This window comes from Pseudorca crassidens, chromosome 7, assembly GCF_039906515.1.
Source record: "Pseudorca crassidens isolate mPseCra1 chromosome 7, mPseCra1.hap1, whole genome shotgun sequence".
Lineage (NCBI taxonomy): Eukaryota > Metazoa > Chordata > Mammalia > Artiodactyla > Delphinidae > Pseudorca > Pseudorca crassidens.
Genome location: NC_090302.1, coordinates 115,642,736 through 115,662,512, shown reverse-complemented (window position 1 = coordinate 115,662,512; position 19,777 = coordinate 115,642,736). Strand labels below are relative to the sequence as shown.

Here is a 19,777-nt window from a genome sequence, read left to right as displayed (position 1 = left end):
ATGAATATGAAGCTCTACCCCCCAAAGTGATGGCATTTGGAGGTGTGGGCTTTGGGAGGTGATTAGGTCATGAAGGGAGAACCTCATGATGCGATCAGTGGCCTATAAGACAGACTCCAGATCTCTCTCTCTCTCTCTCTCTCTCTCTCTCTCTTTCTGCCTTGTGAGAAGACAGCTGCCTCCAAGCCTGGAAGTGAGCCTTCACCCAGACCCCAATCTGCCAGCACCTGATCTAGGACTTCCCAGTCTCCAGAATTTGAGAAACAAATGTCTAGTGTTCAATCCACCTGGTCTAGGGTATTTAATTATAGTAGCCTGAGCTAAGACATTTTATTTTGTTTTGCTGTGCAAAAGCCCCGCCAACCTTTGCCAATATTTTGTGAACAATTCACTACTAAAAAAGGAAACCAAGATTAGATTAACAATGAAATGCAACAGCATGCTCACCAGAATGAACAGTTAAAAAGAATGGTAGTAATTTTTTTACTTCCAGGGATCAAGGCAAAAGTTAACTCTTCGTGCTTTGCTGTTAGAAATTAGAAAGGCCCTAAGCTTTTTGCAAAGCAGTCTGGTAACATCTATTATTGTTTATAATTTGAAATGTGAAGTAATATTGACCTATTACTTCGACTACCTGGAATCTTCCTTACAGAAATAAAAGCCTACCAATTAACCGCAGAATTGATTGAGAAGGAGAAAATAATCATTCCTAGGGGAACAAGTGCTTGATTAAATTATGGTATATCCACACAATGTAGTATTTTGATGGCTTCTTTCATCCATTAATTCTACTCGGTTTTAACGTTAGTGAATGCTACGTGTCAAATTATTCTACATTCTGATGATACAATGGGGATCTCTCATTTATGGTTCTTTAGTGTGCAAAGAGAGAGAAAATAAACAAAAAATGTGTAGATGAATATTATAGTAGACGGTGAGAGATGCTATGGAGGAAAAACAGGACTAGAAAAGAGATGGGGTGCCCAGCACTGGAGGGCCGGTGTCAGGAGAGGCTTCACCCAGGGGTAGGCGGGTCTCAGGAGCTGAGGGACTCGGCCACTCCCCATCTAGGGACTTGTCTTATCTTTTAACAGCTTCCTTTTGGAGATTTACTCCCTTTGGCCTCTGACCCCTTAAGGCTCTATAAATAATCCTCTACCTACTGTTTCACTGATTCTGCAAAGACATTCAACTCCCAAAGGGCTTCCTGTTAATTCGCCCACAATATTAAGACTGTCTCATTTTTTGTAAGAAAAAGCCAGAAAGGGAAATAATATTTAGGAATGTGTACAATTAACCAGGCATTGTACTGCGTGTCCTACAAGATCTCTTTTTATCCATTTCCAAATACAGGAGGGATTATTAGTCTTAACTAAGCTCAACAGATAAAGATGAGAGTGAGAAATAAAAATATCCAAGTATGTGTATTGGGAGAACAGGTGTGGACATGAATCAAAAAAGTCAATACGGAAGGATCTGGAACAAAACTTTACATTACGCCAGACATGAATACAGGGGCAAACATATTTTATTATTTCTATTAAGTAAGATCAGGCATCTTACTTACTCTCAAGGCATCAAAAAATTAGCTTCTGTCAAAAATTTAAACGATAATTCTGGAGACAAGCCTGGAAGCACTCCTACGAGGTAGGGAAATACTGTGGTTTCTTTGAGGACTTCCTAAGAAGCATATAGATGTGTCCACCACACATTCACACACAATTATTATGTTTTTCTGTGAAAGCTGAACGAAAAATAATGACTACATTCTTTTGAACACAAATACGATCCGTAAACACCAAGCGCTGGGATTACAGAAAATTCCTTGGTGACAAGAAAACAAATGGGGCATTTTAGGAAACATAGATTAGGGACGGCCGTGCCCTCTTATCAAGTGATTCTGTTAGAAACAGGTAGCTGAGGGTTGTGAGTGGGAGTTCACGGCCTCATGGCGATCAGCAGCGGGCACTGGGCCCTTCTATTGTCAGCGGGACGCTGCCCCTGGTCACTGTCCCACCTTCGCCCCTTGCATCTTAGAGCGAATGAGGCGGTCTTGGAAAGCTCCCCCCAGTTAAGCTCAGGTTTCAATATCTTTCTTTTACATGCATGAAAAATGTTATAGATATTTTTTATAAATGAAAAAATATAAAGTGAAGAGTTCATAAAATTATTCACAGCAAGTGCACTATTTCAGGTTGCATTCCTATTTCTAAGAAATTAAAACACACTTTTATATAGATTATATAGACGAAAGAATCATGTAAGGTTCAGTTGGCTCTTATTTCCTTCTTTCTTTTTTATTTATTTATTTATTTTTTTTGTGGTACGCGGGCCTCTCACTGTTGTGGCCTCTCCCGTTGCGGAGCACAGGCTCCAGATGCGCAGGCTCGGCGGCCATGGCTCACGCGCCCAGCCGCTCCGCGGTATGTGGGATCTTCCCGGACCGGGGCACGAACCCGTGTCCCCTGCATCGGCAGGCGGACTCTCAACCACTGCGTCACCAGGGAAGCCCTTCCTTCTTTCTTTGATGAATCTGAATTGCAGCGTGGTAAACATCCTGTTTCTACTGACATACTTGGGTCAAATCAGAAATGACTAAGGTGGAGGAGGGCTAATCGTGTTGTTTAAAAATCTAAGCACTTCAAAATTATTACCTTTGCTCCCCGTGTTGTTCTACTCTTTAGCACTTCAGCCAAAATACTGGAAAATATTCCTACTCTTTCAATTCAACTGGAAGCTCAATGCTGTCTCTAATTCCTTTTCCAATCGGAGTTGTCACAAACGCTTTATTTCCTTGCAAAATACATGTCATGGCTGAGCTTGGAAGTAAAAACAATGTTCAGACTTCTGTTCTAAGTTCAATGTTCTAACTTCTGTTCTGCATCTAAGTAAACAGTAAACTTTCACCTAAGTGATTCACTGGACATAAAATCCCATATCAAAGACAACGACACACATCAAATTTAGAAGTCTTACTGCTTCTCTCTGGCCGCAGCGATGCTTTCGTCTTTTTGTTCTGGCCTCCACTCTCATGCAGGGCCTTGAACCAGTCCCGCAGTCTGCTGGCCATCTCCCTGAGCTCCAGGTCACTGCAGGCTGAAAACAAAGAGGAACGACACAAAGCCTGAAGAGTCACTGAGCATCACGTCAGAGCCAGTTCTCAAATTATTCCAATACCTAAAAGGTAACAACCACTAAAAGGGGAAAACGAATACAGTTGCTAATTGTGCTTTAGCCTTGAAGAACGAAGTATGTGTTTGCAACATAACAAGATGTAATATAACAGTAACATTTCTTTAATAAAGAAATATGACTAGTGGAATTCTGCCTGCACTCTTCAGAGGCTCTGCCTGTTAACAGCACATGGATCTAGTCATAATATTTACGTACTGAACACATCACGGGAAGATGCTGGTGGATCGTCTGGGGAAATAAGGGGCTGAAAAACCAAAATGAACACGTACACATTTATTATTGGTTCTACCTATTATAATAGCTTATGATTTATAAACCTGCATTAGTATGTCAATATATGTAGGAATTATCAAATATAAATATGTGCTTTTTATTTGGTTTAATCTTAATCCTACATATTTTTTGACCACATAAAAGGAAGAGCTCTTATTTGACATTAGGAAAGATTGGAAAATATTTAAGAAAATGATATCATATTTCTGTTGTAAAAGGTGTTAGCAAACTCTGACATTTGGACTTAATTCCTCTTTTCAAAATATTGTTATTTACCAATAATTATGTTCTTAAAATTAGTCTATACAATAAGAGTAGCAGAATATATTTTATAAATACGTATGCGTGTGTGTGAGACTAGTGCTAAAATATGGTACGTTAAATTCAGTAATTTGTTGCCAAAATATTTTGAAAATATAAGAAATACTTATTTATATTGTTACCGGAGACCTCATTCCTCTTCAAGTAACTAATGTGCAATTTCCTGAACCAAGTGCCCTTTAACAGACTCAGAGTGTTAAAAACAATAATTTACACAATGATATTAAAGTGTTACATTACACTTAATATATGCTATACACATGATATTACAATATGTATTATATATAATGTAACATGTACAACATAAAAAATATAGTACAGTGTACTGAAATATAATTTAAGAATAATCTAAGACCACTTCCTGGTATTAAATAAAACTGCAGGTTAATAGGCCCTCACGGTACCCAGTGAGGTGGAAGACCCGTATCAGCAAATCACTGTGACATTTCAGGACCCTGGAGGCATGAAACAAGACCCTAAAACAGCTGTGGAGGTAGAGCAACACCAAGTGCCGTGTGCAAAGAATAAAGACGTGGAATGTCTTCAGACTTTTCAGGAGTAACATTGACAGGCAGAAAGACAACTGTTAAATTACTTCGCAGTTTATACTGGGAATCCTACATCCAGAAAAATCAGGTGGGAGAGTAAGCGAAAGATATTTGAAATATACAAGATCCCAAGATTAACCACCCACATCACCTTTCCCCAGGAGCCACTGGAAGATGTGATCCATCAGAGAGAGAACTGACGACTGGATGTGAGACACAGGAAATATGAGCCTTCGGCGAGAAGTTAGGCGGTTTCTGGGACGACGGGAAAGAGCGTCCCAGGACACGTGCTGTGGGTTTGAGCATCGCTGTTCAAGGGTTAGGGCTGCAGGATTTACAGCTATCATTTCATCCAGGGAAACAATGAGCTACGTGAAGGTGGAAGAAAACATTACCTTTACAGGTCATGTCCAGGCTGGCTGAGGCTGAGGGACGGAGACAAAGAGTCCCTCTAATGTGACCGTGGACACTCCAGCCCGCAGCTCTGTGCCCAGAGACATCCAGGCGAGAGTCTGCTGACTCCACAAACTACTATGCAGAAGAAGACGAAAGCCTACCTGAAGAAAGGCATTCTTCCACATAAGCGCATATGCTCATTTACCTGACACGTATCTCTGGAGGGAAAAGACAAGGCTGGTGAGGCTAGTTCTCTCCAGTGGGGGGAAACCAGATGAGGGAAGGAAAGTGCTGTGAGACAGTCTTATGTTTACTGTTCATCTCTTTTTTCCTATTCAATTGTGTGCTTAAACCCCTATTAACATTCAAAAATAAACAGAGAGTTTTAAATTTCTTTCAAGAATTAATTACAATGCTTCCAACCCTTCACCCAGCATTTCTCTCTCTTAAAAATTATCTTGCAGGTGTACCACACATACACAAGCTTATTTAAATTGCACAACGTCATTTATTCAGCACTTCTCTAACAGCAGGGGCGTTAACAACACTGCTCATCAGCAGTGGCCTGGTGGGATAAGCCAGGGACATCCACCCCCAATGAAGCTCTGAGTCATTAATACGTTAAGAAGGTCATTATGTAGAGACTTGGAACAATACCTACACTACAGCTTCTGGTGAAAAAAGATGAACACGAAAGATGTTAGGTACACTTCCGTTTGTATAAAAAGGGAGGAAAATGTGTTTGTTCATGTATGCCTAAACTATCTCCGGAAACACACAGGAGAGACTGAGAGACTTTCACCTCTGCAAGGGGGATGGGGGAGAGGAGATCCAGGTGGAGACGTCTGTGTATGTACATTTATACTTTTATTTTATTTTTTCCCACCCATATGATAGTCCTTTATTTATATATTTATTTAACTTTCATTTATAATTTTAAACATTACACCATGTTCATGCATTACCTACTTTAAACAAATAAACGTTCAAAAATGAATTTTAGTTCTCTTTCCTTTATCCACCTTATATTTTTCCCAAACCACACCCAGCAAAGAGCAAAGTTTCATCCAATAAAATACCTGCTGAAGAATGATAAAAAGTCTGTTGAAAAGATGGCATAAATTTTCTTTTATTGTGTTAGTTAATTTTAGTGATATAGTGCTTACCATATATATCTAATGAAATGTTTGTAAACTTGTATGATTTTTATGAGGTTAAGTAATTTACATTTAAAAATAATACCATTAAAAAAAATTTCCTAAAATATGAGACATCACACAGCTTTACTCTGTGTCACACACACCTTAGCTTAAGTTTCAACAGAAGGTTATGTATGTCTTGTAATAGAACATTCCAGGAATTAAGAATCCTGTGGTAATAATAATGATATGATAACAACAGCTAACATTGCACACTTACTGCTAGTTCTTTACAGATATGAGCAAGTTTAATCCTTATAAACACTCTGAAGATTATACTACTGGGAGGACCTTCAAGATGGCGGAAGAGTAAGACGCAGAGATCACCTTCCTCCCCACAGATACATCAGAAATACACCTACACGTGGCACAACTCCTACAGAACACCTACTGAACGCTGGCAGAAGACCTCAGACCTCCCAAAAGGCAAGAAACTCCCCACGTAACAGGGTAGGGTAAAAGAAAAAAGAATAAACAGAGACAAAAGGATAGGGAAGGTACGTGCACCAGTGGGAGGGAGCTGTGAAGGAGGAAAGGTTTCCACACACTAGGAGCCCCTTCGCGGGCAGAGACTGCGGGTGGCGGAGGGGGAAAGCTTCGGACCCGCGGAAGAGAGCGCAGCAACAGGGGTGCGGGGGGCAAAGCGGAGAGATTCCCGCACAGAGGATCGGTGGCGACCAGCACTCACCAGCCCGAGAGGCTTGTCTGCTCCCCCGCCGGGGCGGGCGGGAGCTGGGAGCTGAGGCTCGGGCTTCGGTCGGAGCGCTGGGAGAGGACTGGGGCTGGCGGCGTGAACACTGCCTGCAGAGGTTAGTGCGTACACCACAGTCAGCCGGGAGGGAGTCCGGGGAAAAGTCTGGAGCTGCCGAAGAGGCAAGAGACTTTTTCTTCCCTCTTTGTTTCCTGGTGCGCGAGGAGAGGGGATTAAGAGCACCGCCTAAACGAGCTCCAGAGACGGGCGTGAGCCGCAGCTATCAGCGCAGACACCAGAGACGGGCATGAAACGCTAAGGCTGCTGCTGCTGCCACCAAGAAGCCTGTGTGCGAGCACAGGTCACTATCCACACCCCCCTTCCGGGTAGCCTGTGCAGCCCGCCACTGCCAGGGTCCCGGGATCCAGGAACAACTTACCCGGGAGAACGCACGGCGCGCCTCAGGCTCGTGCAACGTCACAGCGGCCTCTGCCGCCGCAGGCCCGCCCCGCACTCCGTGCCCCTACCTCCCCCCTGGCCTGAGTGAGCCAGAGACCCCGAATCAGCGGCTCCTTTAACCCCGTACTGTCTGAGCGAAGAAGAGACGCCCTCAGGCGACCTACACGCAGAGGCGGGGCCAAATCCAAAGCTGAACCCCGGGAGCTGTGCGAACAAAGAAGAGAAAGGGAAACTTCTCCCAGTAGCCTCAGGAGCAGCGGATTGAATCTCCACAATCAACTTGATGTACCCTGCATCTGTGGAATACCTGAAGAGACAATGAATCTTCCCAAAATTGAGGAGGTGGACTTTGGGAGCAACTAGAGACTTGGGGTGTGCTGTATGCGACTGACCATTTTCTGATTTTTATGTTTATTGTAGTTTACTTTTCAGTGCTTGCTATCATTGGTGGATTTCTTTATTAGTTCAGTTGCTCTCTTCTTTTTTTTTAAAAATAACTTTAAATATTATTTAAAAAAATTTTTAAAAGTTTTATTTTAATAACTTTCTTTCCTTTCTTTCTTTTTTTTTCTCCCTTTTTTTCTGAGCCATGTGGCTGACACGCTCTTGGTGCTCCAGCCTGATGTCAGGCCTGAGCCTCTGAGCCAAGTTCAGGACACTGGACCACCAGAGACCTCCCGACCCTACATAATATCAATCGGCTAGAGCTTTCCCAGAGATCTCCGTCTCAACACTAAGACCCAGCTCCACTCAACGACCAGCAAGCTCCAGTGCTGGAAACCCCATGCCAAACAACTAGCAAGACAGGAACACTACCCCACCCATTAGCAGAGAGGCTGCCTAAAATCTTAATAAGTTCACAGACACCCCAAAACACACCACTGGACACAGTCCTGCCCACCAGAAAGACAAGATCCAGCCTCATCCACTAGAACAAAGGCACAAGTCCCATCCGCCAGGAAGCCTACACAACCCAGTGAACCAACCTTACCCACTGGGGACAGACACCGAAAACAATGGGAACTATGAACCCAGAGCGTGCGAAAAGGAGACCCCCAAACACAGTAAGTCAAGCAAAATGAGAAGACATAAAAACACAAAGCAGATGAAGGAGCAAGGTAAAAACCCACCAGACTTAACAAATGAAGAGGAAATAGGCAGTCTACCTGAAAAAGAATTCAGAGTAATGACAGTAAAGATGATCCAAAATCTTGGAAACAGAATAGACAAAATGCAAGAAACATTTAACAAGGACCCAGAAGAACTAAAGAGCAAACAAAAATGATGAACAACAAAATAAATGAAATTAAAAATTCCCTAGAAGGAATCAATAGCAGAATAACAGAGGCAGAAGAACGGATAAGTGACCTGGAAGATAAAATAGTGGAAATAACAACTGCAGAGCAGAATAAAGAAAAAAGAATGAAAAGAATTGAGGACAGTCTCAGAAACCTCTGGGGCAACATTAAATGCACCAACATTTGAATTATAGGGGTCCCAGAAGAAGAAGAAAAAAAAGAAAGGGACTGTGAAAATATTTGAAGAGATTATAGTTGAAAACTTCCCTAATATGGGAAAGGAAATAGTCAAGTCCAGGAAGTGCAGAGAATCCCATACAGGATAAATCCAAGGAGAAACATGTCATCTGCAAACAGTGACAGCTTTACTTCTTCTTCTTCATGATCAAGAAAAATATTAAAAGCAGCATGGGAAAAGCAACAAATAACACAACAGGGAATCCCCATAAGGTTAACAGCTGATCTTCCAGCAAAAACTCTGCAAGCCAGAAGGGAGTGGCAGGACATATTTAAAGTGATGAATGGGAAAAATCTACAACCAAGATTAATCTACCCAGCAAGAATCTCTTTCAGATTTGATGGACAAATTAAAACCTTTACAGACAAGCAAAAGCTAAGAGAATTCAGCACCACCAAACCAGCTTCGCAAAAAATGCGAAAGGAACTTCTCTTGGCAGGAAACACAAGAGAAGGAGAAGATCTACAATAACAAACCCAAAACAGTTAAGAAAATGGTAATATGAATGTACATATCAATAGTTACCGTAAATGTAAATGGATTAAATGCTCCAACCAAAAGAAACAGACTGGCTGAATGGATACAAAAACAAGAGACACATTTCAGACCTAGAGACAAACATAGACTGAAATACAGGGGATGGAAAAAGATACTCCATACAAATGGAAATCAAAAGAGAGCTGGAGTAGCAATTCTCATATCAGACAAAATATACTTTAACATGAAGACTATTAGAGGAGATAAAGAAGGACACTACATAATGATCAAGGGATCAGTATAAGAAGAAGATATAACATTGTAAATATTTACGCACCCAACATAGGAGCACCTCAATACATAAGGCAAATGCTAACAACCATAAAAGGGGAAATTGACAGTAACATAATCACAGTAGGGGACTTTAGCACCCCACTTTCACCAAAGGACAGATCATCCAAAATGGAAACAAATGAGGAAACACAGGCTTTAAATGACACATTAAACAAGATGGACTTAATTGATATTTATAGGACCTTCCATCCAAAAACAACAGAATACACTATTTTCTCAAGTGCCATGGAACATTCTCCAGGATAGATCATATCTTGGGTCACAAATCAAGCCTTGGTAAATGTAAGAAAATAGAAATCGTATCAAGTATCTTTTCTGACCACAACGCGATGAGACTAGATATCAATGACAGGAAAAAAAACTGTAAAAAATACAAGCACATGGAGGCTAAACAATACACTACCTAATAACGAAGTGATCACTGAAGAAATAAAAGAGGAAATCAAAAAATACCTAGGAACAAATGATAATGAAAACACAACGGCTCAAAACCTATGGGATGCAGCAAAAGCAATTCTAAGAGGGAAGTTTATAGCAATACAATCCTACCTCAAGAAATAAGAAACATCTCAAATAAACAACCTAATCTTACACCTAAAGCAATTAGAACAAAAAAACCCTATAGTTAGCAGAAGGAAAGAAATCATAAAGATCAGATGAGAAATAAATGATAAAGAAATGAAGGAAACAATAGCAAAGATCAGTAAAACTAAAAGCTGGTTCTTTAAGAAGATAAACAAAATTGATAAACCTTTAGCCAGACTCATCGACAAAAAAAGGGAGAAGACTCAAATCAACAGAATTAGAAATGAAAAAGGAGAAGTAACAACTGACACTGCAGAAATACAAAGGATCATGAGAGATTACTACAAGCAACTATGCCAATACAATGGACAACCTGGAAGAAATGGACAAATTCGTAAAAAAGCACAAAGTTCCAAGACTGAACAAGGAAGAAATAGAAAATACAGACAGACCAATCACAAGCACTGAAATTGAGACTGTGATTAAAAATCTTCCAACACAAGCCCAGGACCAGATGGCTTCACATGCGAATTCTACCAAACATTTAGAGAAGAGCTAACACCTATCCTTCTCAAACTCTTCGAAAATATAGGAGACGGAGGAACACTCCCAAACCCATTCTATGAGGACACAATCACCCTCATACCAAAACCATACAAAGATGTCACAAAAAAAAGAAATCACAGGCCAATATCACTGATGAACACAGATGCAAAATTCCTCAACAAAATATTAGCAAACAGAATCCAGCAGCACATTAAAAGGATAATAGACCCTGATCAAGTGGGGTTTATCCCAGGAATGCAAGGATTCTTCAATATATGCAAATCAATCAATGTGATACACCATATTAACAAACTGAAGGATAAAAATCGTATGATCATCTCAATAGATGCAGAAAAAGCTTTCGACACCCATTTATGATAAAAACTCTCCAGAAAGTAGGCATAGAGGGAACTTACCTCAACATAATAAAGGCCATATATGACAAACCCACAACCAACATTGTTCTCAATGGTGAAAAGCTGAAACCATTTCCACTAAGATCCAGAACACGACAAAGTTGCCCATTCTCACCATTATTATTCAACATAGTTTTGGAAGTTTTAGCCACAGCTATCAGAGAAGAAAAAGAAATAAAAGGAATCCAAATCGGAAAAGAAGAAGTAAAGCTGTCACTGTTTGCAGATGACATGACACTACACATAGAGAATTCTAAAGATGCTACCAGAAAACTACTAGAGCTAATCAATGTATATGGTAAAGTAGCAGGGTACAAAATTAGTGCAGAGAATTCTCTTGCATTTCTATACACTAATGGTGAAAAATATGAGAAATTAAGGAAACACTCCCATTTACCACTGCAACAAAAAGAATAAAATACCTAGGAATAAACCTACCTGAGGAGACAAAAGACCTGTGTGCTATAAGAAAACTATAAGACACTGATGAAAGAAATTAAAGAGGATACAAACAGATGGAGAGATATACCATGTTCTTGGATTGGAAGAATCAACACTGTGAAAATGACTATACTACACAAAGCAATCTACAGATTCAATGCAATCCCTATCAAACTACCACTGGCATTTTTCACAGAACTGAACAAAAAATTTCACAATGTGTATGGAAACACAAAAGACCCCGAGTAGTCAAAGCAATCTTGAGAAAGAAAAAAGGAGCTGGAGGAATCGGGCTCCCAGACTTCAGACTCTACTAAAAGCTACAGTAATCAAGACAGTATGGTACTGGCACAAAAACAGAAATATAGATCAATGGAACAGGATAGAAAACCCAGAGATAAACCCATGCACATATGGTCACCTTATCTTTGATAAAGGAAGTATGAATATACAATGGGGAAAAGACAGTCTCTTCAATAAGTGGTGAGGGGAAAACTGGACAGCCATGTGTAAAAGAATGAAATTAGAACACTCCCTAAAACCATACACAAGAATAAAGTCAAAATGGTTTAAACACCTAAATGTAAGGCCGGACACTATAAAACTCTTACAGGAAAACATAGGCAGAACACTCTATGACATACATCACAGCAAGATCCTTTTTGACCCACCTCCTACAGTAATGGAAATAAAAACAAAAATAAACAAATGGGACCTAACTAAACTTAAAAGATTTTGCACAGCAAAGGAAACCATAAACAAGATGAAAAGACAATCCTCAGAATGGGAGAAAATATTTGCAAACGAAGCAACTGACAGAGGATTAATCTCCAAAATATACAAGCAGCTCATGCAGCTTAATATAAAAAAAACAAACAACCCAATCCAAAAATGGGCAGAAGACCTAAATACATATTTCTCCAAGGAAGATATACCGATTGCTAACAAACACATGAAAGGATGCTCAACATCACTAATCATTAGAGAAATGCAAATCAAAACTACAATGAGCTATCACCTCACACCGGTCAGAATGGCCAACATCAAAAAATCTACAAACTATAAATGCTACAGACAGTGTGGAGAGAAGGGAACCCTCCTGCACTGTTGGTGGGAATGTAAATTGATACAGTTACTATGGAGAACAGTATGGAGGTTCCTTAAAAAACTACAAATAGAACTACCATATGACCCAGCAATCCCACTACTGGGCATATACCCTGAGAAAAACATAATTCAAAAAGAGTCATGTACCAAAATGTTCATTGCAGCTCTATTTACAATGGTCAGGACATGGAAGCAACCTAAGTGTCCATCGACAGATGAATGGATAAAGATGTGGCACATATATACAATGGAATATTACTCAGCCATAAAAAGAAACGAAATTGAGTTATTTGTAGTCAGGTCGATGGACATAGAGTCTGTCTTGGAGTGAAGTAAGTCAGAAAGAGAAAAACAAATACCGTATGCTAACACATATATGCAGAATGTAAAAAAAAAAAAAAAAAGGTTCTGAAGAACCTAGGGGCAGGACAGGATTAAAGACGCAGATGTAGAGAATGGACTTAAGGACACAGGGAGGGGGAAGGGTAAGCTGGGACGAAGTGAGAGAGTGGCATGGACATATATACACTACCAAATGTAAAATAGATAGCTAGTGGGAAGCAGCCGCAGAGCACAGGGAGATCAGCTCGGTGCTTTGGGACCACCTAGAGGGGTGGGATAGGGAGGGTGGGAGGGTGATGCAAGAGGGAGGGGATATAGGGATATATATATATGTATAGCTGATTCACTTTGTTATACAGCAGAAACTAACACACCATTGTAAAGCAGTTATACTCCAATAAAGATGTTAAAAAAACCCCAAAATTTGGTATGAAGCACCAATTGGAAAATTTTGGCAATTATGAATATTTCATGTAGGTTTTTGTGTGCACATGTTTTTATTTCTCCTAGTGAAGTCATTAGAATTGGAATTACAGGATCTTGGGGTATGTTAGTTTCATAATAAAAGTTTTTTTTCAAAGTTAAAAAGAAAGATTATAGTACTACTGCTTCCATATAAGTGTCAGAAAATTGAGGCATTGAGAGCTTTAGAATTGTCTGGGCTCAGAGAAGTGGGAGGACAAGTTCTGAACCCAAAAGGATAGACGTCAGAGCCCAGGTTCTTAATCCTGACGGGAAAACCCCCTCAGTAGTCTCAATAATAATAATCACCACCAGTGCCACAGCCACGGCAGCAAAGCCGTACTTAGAATAGCCAAGTCAAAGCTTCACTCCGAGGCCATGAATTTCCGCTCTGGGAAGTGAGGACTGTAGTCCTCATTACTGATGCGTGGTGATCGCCACGCAGAGCTGGGTGACGTTAGCAAAACACACTTTTAGAAGAAAATAACACGAAACCTATGTAAATATATCTTCTTGACTCAGAAGGAATCACTTGTCTTCCAGTCCAATTTTTATGCCAGTTAAGAACAGATCCCAGAGATGTCATGAACACCAAACGGAGCAGAGTTTATGCTGCTACAGACCTCACAGCAGTTCACAAAGGCCACGATGAGGTCACAGAAGACGTGCCTTGGGGCTTCCCTAGCGGCCCAGTGTTTGAGAGTCTGCCTGCCAATGCAGGGGACACGGGTTCGTGCCCCGGTCAGGGAAGATCGCACATGCCGCGGAGTGGCTGGGCCCATGAGGCATGGCCGCTGAGCCTGCGCGTCTGTAGCCTGTGCTCCGCAACGGGAGAGGCCACAACAGTGAGAGGCCCGTGTACCGCAAAACAAACAAAAAACAAACAAACAAACAGAAGATGTGCCTTCCCCTAATCGTTTAAGAGAAGCCACAGTATTGCCATCACTTTTTATGAGTCCAGCTGCCCTTGCCATATACACAAAAAAGGACATGCCTAGCTCATGCAAGCTTGAAATATATTACTTATAGGACGACAGTCACAATTCCCTGGCTACCAAATCCTTTGCTACAGACACGCTCTGATAGGAACATGAGCAGTCAGACCCCACCCACGTGAGGGTGTGACGGCCACCAGCACTTCAGCAGTGTTCTTTTCCAGAAAAAGTCAATGATGTCTCTTCCTGATGTTTTCCAAAAGTTCTACTATATTGATTTTTTTCTAGATATAGAATCTTGCATTTATACAGCATGAAATGCTTTGAATGAGGTTTCACATTTGATTTTAATGTCAAGCCTGGAAGATTAGGTTAAGGATTATTATCGTTTTTTCTTTTTACAGCTGTGGAAACTGGGACACAGAAGTTAAATGCTGCCCTAAATTTTATAGCCAGTAGTGACTAGAGCAGGCTTGGTGCTCACTGATTTAATTGTATTTGTAGTCAGGAGTGAATAACAGAACAATAAATCATAATCAATGTGAACAAAAGAAAAGCCGGGTTTCAATGCAAGGTTCTTCAATTGTGTCCAGTTATAAACTAGGGCCTGATATTACACAAAGCAAAGCAGTGAACAGGGAAGAGGCCTTAGAGGTTTAAAAAGTTACATATTGTATTTATAGTTGTGTACACACATAAAGGTCTTTGACAAGAGAAGAAAACATGTAGAAGAATGGATGGGATTATTGTAGAAGGGAAAATAAAAGCAAGAGAGAGAAGTTACAGAGGAAGAACAAAAAAGAGATGCTAGGAGACATGGGGGGAATCCGTCTAGAAGTCCAATATCTGACTTACACAGTTATTGAGAAAGAATTTGAAGTGGATAAATTACTTTAAAAATACAGAAAATAATTCCTATAACTGCAGAAGGAGAGAAGTTTTCAGAGAGAGGGACCCCCTGAGTTCTTAGCTGAATGAATTAAACATACACATATACACACTCACACAAAGACATCTTTGAAAAGAGAATATGAAATATAAAACGATTACAAGAGCTTTCAGGAAGAAAACAAAACTGAACAAATAAACAAAGAAAAACAAACAAATGGTTATACCAAAGGCAAAGGATCAGCTTGGTATCTCAATAATCATTAGCAATAATGGATTACAGACAATTACGAAGCAAGCCTTCAACATTCTAAAGAAAACTGATTTGAATCTCGTATCCCACATCCATTCAATTATCAATCACTAGGGCAGAATAAAGGCAGTTGAGCTGAGCAAGGACTCAGAGATTTTTGCATTCGACACCACCAGAAGAATGGGCCGAAGCAAAATGAGAGAGGAAATTAAGAAAAACAAAGGCAAGAAATTCACAGAAGAAAAACGGAGAACGACATACTCAAACGTGTTGTGCAGCAGACCTGGGGGACGGCTCAGGGGGGAACAGACCCAGGTGGTGCGGAGAGGGATGTGACAGAGCTTGTGAAAACTCATCACAGTCAGTCGTGATAAAGGCAGCTGGGGCGGAAATGGTAGAGTGCACTTCAAATGGATGCTGGGGATACTCTCCACTGAGACTGAAGAAAATGCACTTGTACAGACGAAATTCCAGCATAAATTCTCACTCCGCAGTGAACAATATTTACATTATCACTGTAGGGTCAAAGTTCTTGATAGCAAAGTGACTCATAAAGAATTCACAGAAGACCTGCTGGTGGTTATAGTATAGTATAATCTAAGTGTCGTCACTCTTGGGAATGAGTGGTCCCACTATGCCACTGGACATGGGGAGATAGAGGTGAAGACATGTAGAGTGAGCAGCCGATGTTCCCATTTTACCAAATGAGCAGGCAAGAGCCATCTGTGGACCTGAAAGCAGATGGTTACGTGTTCTGGGTTTTTTTTTTTCTACTGCTATTGCTTTTTGAAATTGAAATAACTGGAAAACTAAGAATAGCCATATCTTTATATTGGACAGTGGGAGGGAAGTGAAATTTATTCTCATTTATCAAAGCAAAAAATCTAAAGGTAATGTTTGAAGTTGATAAATAGGCATTTCACCAATAGCTAATCACCAGATGGGGAAAACCATCAGGGCTTAAAAATGACCAGCTCTGTGACTGGGGCTGGGATGAGAAGTGTGGCAGGGGTCCCCTGGGGGTTTTCTTATAATCCCTTCCAAGCCTTTCACTTCTCAGCCACACTTGAAAGTCAGTAGCAGAGGGTCACTCCCCTCTCAGCACCATGTCTCCCCTTTATGCAAACCCTGGGGGGGGGGACTGTATGCTCAGTGAGGGGCGGGAGCTGAGGGGGGCAGTTTGCATTACAACACGGAGGGACCGGGTTCCTTTACACACCTATGAGCTCAGAGCATTCGTCACCTCACTTCAAATCATAGTTGTCCGGTGGCAAATCTGGTACTGCTAATTCAGAACAATGTCTATTCTGCTAAACCAGCCTCTTTTTCCCACCATTAAACAAAATAATATTATTAAGATGTCACTGGCAGGGCTGACACAAAGACCTGGGAACCCACAACTGTATGGGTCTTTACATGGGTAGGATCACCCAAAGTGAGGACGGATGGAGAGATCTGGGGACATTCAGTGCCTTTAGATGCCCAAGGCATTTTCTTTTGGAGGCCCCTACCTGTAGCGTACATTAAAAATAATATATTAGGTATAAAACCTTTGAAAATATTTTTTAAAATTTTGCAAGTTAATTTAATTTAATTAACTCATTCATTTTAAAATTGGCAATGATTTATCTGAAAGTCTTGGGCAAATCAGGAATTCTTCCCAAATCAGAAACTTTAAACATTCCTGAAGTCTAATTAAATTTCATAAACACAAAATTTAAAAACTAGAGAAATGCAAATCAAAATTACAACGAGGTACCATCTGACACTGGTCAGAATGGCCATCATTAAAAAGTCTACAAACAAGAAATGTGGAAGACGGTGTGGAGAAAAGGGAACCCTCCTGCACTGTTGGTGATATATCCAGAGAAAACTATAATTCGAAAAGATACATGCATCCCTATGTTCACAGTAGCACTATTTACATAGAAGCAACCCAAATATCCATCAACAGATGAATGGATAAAGATGTGGTACATATATACAATGGAATATTACTCAGCCATAAAAAATAATGAAATTATGCCATTTGCAGCAACATGGATGGACCCAGAGACTGTCATACAGAGTGAAGTAAGTCAGACAGAAGGACAAATATTAAATATTGTATGATACCACTTATATACAGAATCTAAAAAAATGATACAGATGAACTTACTTACAAAACAGAAATAGGGTCACAGACTTAGATGATAAACTTATGGTTACCAAATGGGAAAGGGGGGGGGATAAATTAGGAGTTTGGGATTAACATATACACACTATGTGTAAAATAGATAACCAACAAAGACCTACTGTATAGCACAGAGGACTGTACTCAATATTCTGTAATAATCTAAATGGAAAAGAATTTGAAAAAGAATAGATATATGTATACATATAACTGAATGACTTTACTGTACACTCGAAACTAACACAACATTGCGAATCAACTATAATTCAAAATAAAATAAAAATTTTTTAAAAAAGAAAAAAAAAACTACATGGAGGTATCAATTCACACCAGTCAGAATGGCCATCATCAAAAAGCATACAAACAAAAAATGCTGGAGAGGGTGTGGAGAAAAGGGAACCTTCCTGCACTGTTGTGGGAATGTAAATTGATGCAGCCACTATGGAGAACAGCATGGAGGTTCCTTAAAAAACTAACAATAGAAATACTATAGGATCCAGTAATGTCACTCCTGGGCATATACCAGGATGAAAATATAATTCAAAAAGACACATGCACCCCAATCTTCATAGCAGCACTATTTACAATAGCCAAGACATGGAAGCAACCTAAATGTCCATCAACAGATGAATGGATAAAGATGTGGTACATATATACAATGGAATATTACTCAGCCATAAAAAAGAATGAAATAATGCCATTTGCAGTAACATGGGTGGACCTAGAGATCATCATACTAAGTGAAGTAAGTCAGAAAGAGAAGGAGAAATATTGTGTGATATCACTTATGTGTGGAATCTTAAAAAATGGTACAAATGAACTTATTTACAAAACAAAAATAGACTCACAGACACTGAAAACAAACTTAGGGTTACCAAAGGGGAAAGGGGGGGAGGGATAAATTGGGAATTTGCGTTTAACACCACTGTATATAAAATAAACAATAAGGACACACTGTATAGCACAGGGAACTATATTCATTATGTTACAATAACCTGTCATTGAAAAGAATCAGGAAAAGAATATATATATATATATGTATATGTGTATATATATATATATATACACACATAGCTGAATCACTTTTGATGTACACCTGAAACAGTGTAAGTTAACTATACTTAAATTAAAAAAAAAAAAAAAAGTCCAGTTAACAGTTCCTGCAGGCTTTGTGGTGGACAGACAAAAGTGTCTGGGGTCGACCCCATTACGTGTTACAGGAGCCATGTCTCTGTGGCTCTAAGTACAAAATCAGACAAGTTGGCCTCCAGACACTCTTGACCCTCACCCCACCCCAGACACAGACGCACACACACACACACACACACCTTAGAGAAGACTTCTCACCAAGATTACATCAGTCTGAGTGTGCTGTGCCTTAAAGTCATACTAAAACTTTTACATGATAAACTATGGAACTAAAATCATGAGTCTTCAGCACTGCTATAAATCATACAGTTTTATTAAAACATGAGCTACAATTTTTATAGCAGTTGAAGAATACTGATGCTCACAAGAGTATCTGAAACTTTCTGATTCATGGATAATTTTTAAAATTAATTTTTATTGGAGTATAGTTGCTTTACAATGCTGTGTTAGTTTCTACAGTACAGCAAAGTGAATCAACTATACGTATACATATATCCCCTCGTTTTTGGATTTCCTTCCCATTTAGGTCACCACAGAGCATTGAGTAGAGTTCCCCGTACTATACAGTAGGTTCTCATTAGTTATCTATTTTATACATAGTATCAATAGTGTATATGTGTCAATCCCAATCTCCCAATTCATCCCCCTTTTCCCCCTTGGTATCCATACTTTTGTCCTCTACATCTGTGTCTCTATTCCTGATTCACAAATAAGATCATCTACACCATGTGTCTAGATTCCACATATATACATTAATATACAATATTTGTTTTTCTCTTTCTGATTTCCTTCACTCTGTATGACAGTCTCAAGGTCCATCCACATCTCTACAAATGTCCCAATTCTGTTCCTTTTTATGGCTGAGTAGTATTCCATCGTATATATTTACCGCATCTTCTTTATCCATTCATCAGTTGATGGACATTTAGGTTGCTTTCATGTCCTGACTATTGGAAAGAGTGCTGCAATGAACACTGTGGTACATGTCTCTTTTTGAATTACGGTTTCCTCTTGGTACATGTCCAGTAGCGGGACTGCTGGGTCATATGGTGGTTCCATATTTAGTTTTTAAGGAACCTCCATACTCTCCT

General features: G+C 39.9%; 1 protein-coding gene across 4 annotated transcripts in view; it reads right to left on the bottom strand.

Moving 5' to 3' along the window:
- SPOCK3 (SPARC (osteonectin), cwcv and kazal like domains proteoglycan 3) overlaps positions 1 to 19,777 on the bottom strand; it is a 430,024-nt gene that overhangs the window by 39,521 nt on the left and 370,726 nt on the right. For 3 of the 4 annotated variants that reach the window (XM_067745423.1, XM_067745421.1, XM_067745422.1), the window contains one exon: positions 2,977 to 3,096. The exons of the other annotated variant lie outside the window; for it this stretch is intronic. In XM_067745423.1, coding sequence (XP_067601524.1) covers positions 2,977 to 3,096 — 120 coding nt within the window. The remainder of the gene's footprint in view (positions 1 to 2,976; positions 3,097 to 19,777) is intronic. 4 annotated transcript variants of the gene reach the window in all.